General features: G+C 46.8%; 1 protein-coding gene and 1 long non-coding RNA gene across 3 annotated transcripts in view; one reads left to right on the top strand and one right to left on the bottom strand.

The window, feature by feature from the left end:
* Positions 1 to 9462, bottom strand: part of SLC12A8 (solute carrier family 12 member 8) — a 47429-nt gene that overhangs the window by 24540 nt on the left and 13427 nt on the right. For both annotated transcript variants that reach the window (XM_017740256.1, XM_017740257.1), the window contains exon 5: positions 5 to 11. In XM_017740256.1, coding sequence (XP_017595745.1) covers positions 5 to 11 — 7 coding nt within the window. The remainder of the gene's footprint in view (positions 1 to 4; positions 12 to 9462) is intronic.
* On the top strand, positions 4986 to 8663 carry LOC108448157. The gene is made up of 2 exons (XR_001863950.1): positions 4986 to 7941; positions 8151 to 8663. It is a non-coding gene; the product is annotated as an uncharacterized LOC108448157 (long non-coding RNA).

Genomic DNA, 9462 nt, shown 5'->3' with positions numbered 1-9462 from the left:
GAAGCCATGCTCTGCGGAGACCTGGAGGGCAAGAGAAGAACCTCAGGAACCACCAGGGCTCCAGGAGCCCCTCCAGCGGCTCTCAGCAGCCACCCACCCTCTAAACACATAGGCCTGCAGGGGCTGCTTCCAAGGACCATCTGAAAGGATGAATGTCAAGTGATGTGGTGAGAAGGCAGAAACCGGGGTTGCCACTCCTGCCCCATCTTTCTGAGGTCACACACACACAAGCTCTACTTTCCAAACAAGTTCTACAGAAGATGGGGGAGAGGAAAGCAATGGGTGGGATACCAATGTCATGTGCCTGGTTTACTGGGTATATGGTGGGGGATCCTACTCCCTCACTACATACTTGAAGAATGGGTCAAATTCTTCCACAAACCTGAATTTGTTAGGAAGAATTAAGCCTGACAGCTGGCATGCAAGGCATTAATTAGGAAACATTTCAGATGCTTATAGATAGAAAAGATAACTCATGAAAGCAGGTTAAGGAATTAATGGGTATGACCATGAAATTATTAATTTTGTTTTTAACAGGCAACACTGCTTTTTAATGGAGTATCTTAATCTATGGAAGCTTCTCCTTCCTGTCAGTAATCCAAATGCTCATGCCAGCTGGGGGTGGAAGGTGAGCAAAGTCAGTTCCTTTTTTCCTCCTGCCACTACAGTCTTTTTCCACAAGACATGTGACTGCAATATCTTGAATTTTCTCATTAGCAGGCAGGATGTTGTTTACGGCTGCGTAGGGTGATGGCCAGAAATAAAAAAAAGACTCCATCAAAGCTGTCCCATGCCTCAAAGACAACTTTAATGATGTTTGGACAATAGATTAAACCAGAACATTAAATCAGAGCTCTGAGCACAAGACATATCCATTTAAAGTCTCAGAATATAACTAACCACAGAGCTTTGAAGTTTTCACAGAAAAGCCCTATAGATAATCAAAAGTTTCCTACTACATCTGCATTCATTGTGTTGCCCAAACATGGATGGAAACACTCTGATAGAAGACGTCTCCTGCTGCTAGGCTTTGTAAAAGCACTAGCTCTCTTCACTAGGAGCAAGTCCCAGATGAGATTTACAGGGAACAAGCTCAGCACAACACACTGACCTCTGCACCTCACAGATGTCTGCAGAAAGTGCACTTTCTGGAGAAATAGAGGGGGAATTTGTGTAGGCTGTATGTTCTAATGGTCCAGACCTGTGTGGCTTCAACCAGAATTGATGCTCACGACAGCACAGCACATGGCCTGGCTGCAAAGCTCCCACGAAACTGCTCAAGGGAAGCGCTGGTCCTTGGCCAAGGGATTTTTCACCAAGTATGTGCTCCTCGTGGAAATGTTAATGTTCCATTTAAAAAGTGAACAAAATACTCATCTCACCCCACAAACATCTGCAGACCTTCTCCAACCAGAGCTTTGAAGCAGCAGCATCAAATACATCTATGCACTTGACAAAAGTTTGCCCCACTGATTCGTAAAAATCTCCTCTCATGAAGATTTACCCTCACATATTTCTATCCTTCAGGTTTTCCCTAATCACAAATTGTCCTTTTCACACCACTTGCCCAGTTTGTAGAGGTCATCTGAAAGCCTGACCCTCTCTGCCAGGCTGTTGCTAGCCCTTCCCAGCTGAGGGGTCATCTTCAGGTTGAATCTGCGCATTCCCTTTTCCATCATCCAGGAAGTTAAGAAAAATGCCAAATAACACCAAACCAAAACCAGACTGTTGCAGAACCTCACCAGGCACAGCGTCCTGCTTTGTAAGTAAACCATCTCCAGCTGGCGTCTTCCAATGGTGTTTGGGGCTATATAATTCAAATGAGGCACTTTGGGTGCCTCCTGTTTCCTTCCTCATACAGAAGGCCAAGCATACAGACCAGTGAACAACCACACTGTATTTTCTGTGGTACCATTTTGGCCATATTATGGCCACAGACTGACCATGAGACCCATGAGTCCAATGTCTGACCTGCACCTGTGTGCATCTGACCCCTATTAAACTTAAAAAATTAAATTATCCCCTTGTGCTCCATTCATTTGTATGTTGTTCCCTTTCCAACCTTATTCCCCTAAGTGGAAATCCTCAGTGGAAGAGACAAAAGCTTGAAGCCATGTCAGATGTCACTGGGACCACTGAAAACTACAGCCATGGATTTGTTGAAAGAGCCACAGGATGTGCTTACAACTGCATCCCACTTCTGCTTCCTCTCCTCACAGCTCTGGCAGGTGAGAGGCCATTCCACATTTCCCCTGTATACAGAACCAGGAACCTTCTTGACTAATTAGAGAAGTTCGTCCAAATGTTAGTTGTCATTGCATCCTCGTTTCTCACTCAATCACCCTCCTGTGAAGCAAACCTCACATCCCTTTTGATCAGACCAGGATTTGCAATCGCTACCAATTTGGGGGCGCACAAGCATGGGGCTGAGGAAAACATGCTGGGAGCACCTCCTGCCTGCCCTCGTGCCTGTGACCAGTGCAAGTCATCTGTGACCTTTCAGCTGTCACATTAATGCGACTAATTGTAGCTGACAGGGCAATTGGGCTGAAAATCATCCAAAACAAAACAGGAATCAGCAACTGAGACCAATCGGTTAAACCAACAGAGTCCTCGGTCAGTTGTTCGCAGAGTCAATTATCCACATCCCATTGAAAGTGCACTTCAAAAGGACGAGCTTCGGAAGGAGGAGGGAAGGAAATGCGATAGGGTCTATATTTGGCACTCTGATCTTCAAACGAGAAAGATCATTTTATACATTTTTTCCTGTAAGGAGATCTTTTTCTCCAGCTTACTGCTGGGTACATGAGATCCAAAGCAGATTCCTCCCTCCTTGCTCATTACAAAATATTTGTCTGAAAAATTTTGCTCTCAATCAATTTATGCAACCCCACAGCCTCTAAATCCTGCCTTTAATGATCCTGCTCTCAGCTGGCTTGCAGAGGGCTGGAGCTGAAGTGCTATAAACAATCTTCCTTGTGTCATGCTAGAAGAAAAGAATCCGGTTTCTTCTCCGTGTGGTGTCAGCCTTATGGGAAATGCACAACAAAGAGCAGCAACAATTTATTTTCATCATTAGATATTCAATAAGGAGAAAGCAAATAATGTGTTTCTCAAGTGGTTGAGCTGATCTAAATAAACAATAGGGAAAAAAATTACTTAGAGCAACATCTGAATTATTCCCGTGATTCTTCACAAATCAAGTCCTTCCAGTTGCTCTTACTAAACTGATGTAATAAACAGTAAAAACCACCTAGCAAGTTTGAAATGGAAGAGCTTTCAGGATGAGTATCCTCCATTCTCCTTTGAAGGGGGACCACAGGAGGCTGTACACCAGCCCCAGCCTGATGTAGTCAGAGGAGGAGGAGGAAGATGATCGGAACTCTCATGTCTCTTCAGCCACCAGAGATGCCTGAGAGGAGGCACCTTCTGGTTGACACTGCTGCATCCCCTCTCTTCCTCAGCGCGTTTCCATGTTTGGGCTTTTCTTGTACTTTCTCCCACCTCTCACCCTGTGGAAGAGCATGAAAGCAGGAGGTTTTTGGCACTCAGGACTCCCCTTACGAGGGCAGCCCCTCCACGAAGCCCAGGGTTCCAGAATGGGAACTCAAAGAGGTTGGAGAAGGGGTGCAAGACGAAGCCATGGTTACATGGGGTCAGGCCATTATGCAACAGCACAGAGCACGGCGGCACTGCCAAGTTCCAGGCAACCTGGAGCTCATTACAGCTTAGTTAAGTCTTGGCCAAATTCAATCAGCCTGTTCACAAGCTTAAGGCTAAAGTAAAGCCTGGCACCGAGGCAGGGGCTAAATAGTGCAAAAATGGAAAACCACCTTAAGAAACAGCTCCCTGAAGACTGTCGCATATTGCACTCTGCTTGTGATTAGAGATTTTAATTACAAAGGTGAATGCTGAAGGGTTGAAATGGTGATATTTTTTCTTTTCCAAAATAAGTGAGCCCACACATTCCCTCCTGGAAGGTACTTGCTGAGATTCGCTTTCAGAGGAACAGCTGGAAGTGTTTGTCTTGCAGCACATTTCCCAGGTCTGACCTCAGCATTTTCAGGATCCTGTGTGATGTAAGACATGGAGTGCCAAAGAGTAATTATATATCCTTGGCATAATTATCTCTGCTCTCTATCTTTTTCCCATTTCTTCTTCCACCACTAAACCCTTCTGGCATAAGTTCTGAAGTCCAGTTGTTCCCCTTGGATGCCAGTCCAAGCACACACCCAGAACGAGGTCCTAGTGTGGGTGCTGGAGATACCCGGGCACACCACTGTGGAGAAAACAGGAATGGTCCTCACCGCCGGGTCCCACAGCTGCCATCCTCATCTGAGCACACACCTCTGCAGTAAGATAAAGTTTCACTCCTCACTAACCACATGCTTACATTTTCTTCCTCCAAACTCTGAGAGCGAGGTACAAGCCCAGAACTTCTGAAATGTTGACTCCCCCACGGGCAAGTCAAGCTCTGTCAGGCTGGTGACTCTCAGAAGTTGTGGTCTGTCAGATGACTGCTGGGTGGCCTAAACCAAATTAATTCCTACGTAGGCTGGAGTGCTCTACAGCAGGGAAGGAGTGAAATTCTCCTCCCTAAAGCCCTTGCAATATGAATTCTTCTCCTGCCTGCAGAATAAGCTCACTCATCATCTGGTGATAACCAAACTTCCCCAAACAAACATTCTACCCATAGCTTATCACATCAGAACAGCACCTTCACTTGTCAAACGAAAGTCAGGCATACCTGGCTTAAATGAAGTAAAATTTGGATGCCAAAGCACCACCAGCAATAGGTTTTTCAGCACCTCAGTGTACAATTGCAGATACACAGGATTAACCATCCACATAGAAACTGTGGATGTGCAGAGATGGGTGCAAAGCCATGAATGTTGCCAAAACCCCAAGAACTTATCTTTGTGTTCCCCCCCACCCTATACAAATGCTGAAATTTAACTTCAAGCAACAAACAGCACAGGATCAGTTGATGCAACAGCTCTGAAAGATGCTCTGTACCAACACAGCCATGTTCTGGGTGGCTCTGAATTTCCACAGTGAAGTGCTGGATGTGCCAGAGAATGACATGGGTCCAGCTGACCACAACCACAGCCCTGCAATGCCATGCAGCACACCCAGCGATGGGTGCTGAAAATGGTGCCCCTCTCCAGTGGATTGGCATAATCTAAGAGGCACAAAGAGGCAACCAAGATCATGCCTAGCACTTGAATCACCTTTCCCAGCAGAACAAAAAATACATCAATCAAAGCAGTGCAGCCACAAGCCTCACATCCCTCCATGCACACACTTGGCTTCCTGTGTTTGGGCTCATCTAATACCAACATTAATAATCACATTCCCAAGCTCTTCCAAGCTTGGGCTGTTTCTGCAGCCATGCCTTCACAGCTACCTGGCTCCAGCTCCCGAGGTCCTCCCAATACTTGTTCCCAGGTAAGTCCAACACTACCACTGCTACTCTCAGTCATTGTCCTACTGCTGCCAGCCTGATATGGGTCAGGTGCAGGTAGAAATGTATGAGAAAAGTGTGGAAAGTGTGGAAGGAAAACAGGGAAAGGGAAATAGCGCTGGAGGTGGAGAGAGGACAGTGTGGTGGTTTTCACATGCTACCACTCCACTGCTCAGCTTGCTGCAGGCTGGCACTCGACCTGCAGGATGCATGAACAGATTTTCACCAGAAAGTCCCAGTTCTCTAAGGGAATGGTGAGGGAACTCATGAGTCATGGAAGCAGAGAGCGTTGAGCGGTAGAACCGTGCTGACAAGAACAGAGAATAAACATGACCTTGGCTGAACTTGTACAGGAATGCAAAAATGTTTTAGCATCTTCCAGGACATCTCCTGCTTCACCTTTGGTTTTGGCTGGAAGACTGGGAAGAAGCAGAAGGAAAAGAGAAGAGCTGCAGGGGAGCAGAGATTGAGGAGATGGGACAGACTGATGAGACTGATGCCCCTGTCCTCTGTCAGCTACAGCTGGACTCGCCCACCCAGGGGACCACATGCACCAAACCCAGGTTGCCCTTTTCTGCAAGTCCAGTGCAACTCCTGTGCCATGTGAGTCAGCATAGATCAGTGCACATTTCGTGCAAGCCAGGAGGACTTGTGGGCAGCACCACAGCCCCATAGCTGGAAATGGGGAATGTGCAGCCCAGCCCAGATGGGGAAGATCAATGCAGGATCATTCCCTTTCCATATGTCAAATATGATATCATGACTTTGGTTCATCTCAGTCCTCAGGGCCACATCCTGCCTGCTGGCAGCTCCCACAGTCTCAGTATTTCTGCTTTAAGAATCTTAAACTAGGCGAGGGAAAAAATGGAGAGGAATTTTTGTGTTGAATACATGCAGGTCAATGATTATGCAGTGACAAAAATGAAGCTATTACGGCATTAACACATCAGCATGTGGCCACGCCAACAGATCAGCGCAGAAAGGCTGCAGAGCATCTGCCTGAGCTGCCAGGGCACTGAGAGATGCAGGATGTGGGAGCTCCTCAGCTCTTGTTCTACCCCACCCCAACCCATGCTGCTGTTGGCAGCCCTTAACAGAAAGGGCTGGGAAGAAGAGGAGGTAAGAATGCAAAGGGACTCAATTCCCTCTGTAATTTCATCCCTAAATGCCACTTAAACACATTTATTATCAAAAGAGCTCAGAGTGACCACAGACCCCAAGCCACAGGGAACAGAAGTGAAAGCAGCACCTCTGTCACTGCTGTGGCCCCGTGTGTCAGAACGGGGCCAGCTGAAAATTGCCATAGCCAGCATCGCCCCACACCTCACAGCAAGTGATACCCTCAAAAAGGCCAAACCAAAGCTGAGCAGCAAGAGGCAGCCCAGGGTGGGGACAGAAGCTCACTGCTATTTTTCCACTTGTGAACAAATAAGCTCCTATTTTATCATCAGCACTAGGGAGATTGTTTCATGAACCAGGACAAACTCCACACTTACGTTTCAAACTCGTCAGAGCTGCAAGTAGCAAAAAATAGACAGGTTTTAGTGGGAAAAAAACTTGGCAAGAGGGTGGTGGGGAAGAAGGATCAGAACAAATTTAAAGAAAGCAGGGAAGGAGTTCCCTTGCCCAAGACTTTCTCTGCACCCACAATAAACCTGGCAAACCTAAAAAGGGAGAGTATGTACAGTCTGTAATTGAAGGAGAGAAAGCCACAGTTAAAACAATCTTAAAAGGCCAAGCCCTGAGAAAGGCAACTCGGATCCCTTATCTTTTGATGGAAAAGAATGTGCTGCCTGAGATTAATGACGTGTTTACCCGAAAGGAAATCGCCGCCCTTCTGAAGCAGCGAGTGTTTGTTCCTCCCGAGTCCCCGTTTTCTGCTCCAGAGCTGATGTCCCAAACCTCCTGTTTAAAGTCAACACACAATACGGCTTCCTGCTGCCATGGGCTCCGGGGGATCCCACCATTAACCCTCTCCCAAAAACCACCCTCCACCGCACCTGTATCCTCCTCCAACACCGGCGGAGACAAACCCGGGCTATTTGGATGTCACTTAGAGCAGCAGCAGCCCAGGGACGGGCGTCACGCTGACAGCTGCCAGCGATCTGGCTGCAGGGCGATGAATCAGCCCCGTGCATAAACACCGCTCAGGCGAGCAGACAAATTAGCCAGCGTGGAGACTGACAGCGCTGTCGAGGGAAAGCCCTCTGGGCGACCTCTCCTTAAATGGCTCAGGGTTTCGGCGGCGCGTCCTGCAGTCCAGCCTGCTGCAGGAGGCTCCTGGAAAGAGGTTTAACATCAGCCACAGCAATGGTCTGCTGTGTTAGAGGAGGCAAGGGGGGACGTGGGATCTCTGCACTGAATACCCTCAGGCGAGCAAGAAAGACCGGAGCAGAAGCACCAGGGCTGCTCTGTTTGAGGAAACCCGAAAAAAGCCTGCTCAGGGTCATCATCCCTTTACCTATTTACCCTCTCTGGTAAGTACACCCCCAGTCTCCTCGTGGAGCTCCCCAACCATGGGAGCCATCAGATCACAAGCGCCTCCTCTCCCTAAAGTCAATGGACCTGCAGTACTGGGTGCTGGCCAACAGCTAAAAATAGCACAAAAGGCAGAATAAACAAAGGGAGTTGCTTAAATCTGTCTCCGATGTTTGTCTTTAGCTAATGGAGCAATTTTCGTTTGCAGGATGCTGTCACCTCTCTCAGATCAGGAGGTAGCCTACGCTCCCCCCAGGCTCCCCCCAGCCACACCACATCTCCTGCAGGACTGGACTGGTGGGAGGAAATGCTAATTTCTGCCCAACTCCCCATGCGCCTGCTTTATCTCTGCCTCAGCTTCTCGGGAAAGTGGAAAACCACTAACGCACACAAGAGCACACTCGGAGCCTGCACAGGCAGCTCCTCATCACAAAAGCACTGCTTAAATAAGGGAAAACTTAGGAATGTGCCTGTGGAAGTAGCTAGTGGAGCCGTTTGGCACTTACTCTGTCTCTACAGCTTGGTGGGGTTTGATAATTTTTTCCCAGAAAAAGCCAAAAAATGAACATTTTCTGCAGGTAGAATTTCTGAAATGCTGGTTAGAAAAAAAGGAAGATATTTTAACACAGGTGTTTCAACTTTATAAATTCTACTTATGTTTTACATTATTTAATGCTAAGCACTAGACTTGCTGTAATATATATAAATCCTTCCATTACTATTTGATTTTTTTATGTGGTATTTGCAGACTGGCTTGTTCAGTGGTATTCAAAGCAGCTGGCAAAAATTATTTTATTCATTGCAAAGAGGACAAGAAGTACAGTGTCCCTTGGTCCATCCTTCTTCTACGAAAATAGTTTTCATCAATGGGGTATCATTATCAGTTACAGAATGGTATTTCTTGGAAGCCCTGCCCAGAGTGCCCAGCTGTGGGAGGCTCTGAAGAACTTCTCCAGTGAAAAGCCCTAGGCTTGAGAGTTCAGCATTTAGGCTGAGTCAAGGCACAACAATTGGAGGAAAATGAGTGGCAGCTGAGCAGCAGCAATGACACACATCCTTTGGACTCGTCGGAGTGACCTCCCCTCCATCTCAGAGCTACTCTGTGTATTGGCTGGGGCAAAGCCCAATCCATGCTGATCAAATCCCCATCCTCCAAAGGAAAGATGATACAACTTAATTCTGCCATGAGTCTTCTGCCATCCTCATGACAACAGCACCCTATACTCCCAGCTTCCCACATTAAATTATGGATATATTATCCACATGACAGTGGTACTTCAAAAGAAAACTATTCCTTTTGTTGGCTTTTTGATTTTGTGTCTAAAATGACTGGTTTTGTTTTTGGAAGGTTTTCATTATCCTCTATACAACACACGCACAGCTACAGCTTTAAGCCTGGCTTCAGAATGCAAATCAAACCAGTGTTTGATTTTGGAAAGGCTGAGCAAGATGTTGTCACCTAAAAGGATTTTTTGTTTGTTTGAAACTATTAATTGAATTCTGTGTAAGTGATAGAATAC

The sequence above is a fragment of the Corvus brachyrhynchos genome, unplaced genomic scaffold, assembly GCF_000691975.1.
Source record: "Corvus brachyrhynchos isolate BGI_N302 unplaced genomic scaffold, ASM69197v1 scaffold126, whole genome shotgun sequence".
NCBI classification, from domain to species: domain Eukaryota; kingdom Metazoa; phylum Chordata; class Aves; order Passeriformes; family Corvidae; genus Corvus; species Corvus brachyrhynchos.
This window is presented reverse-complemented; position numbering and strand designations above follow the sequence as displayed.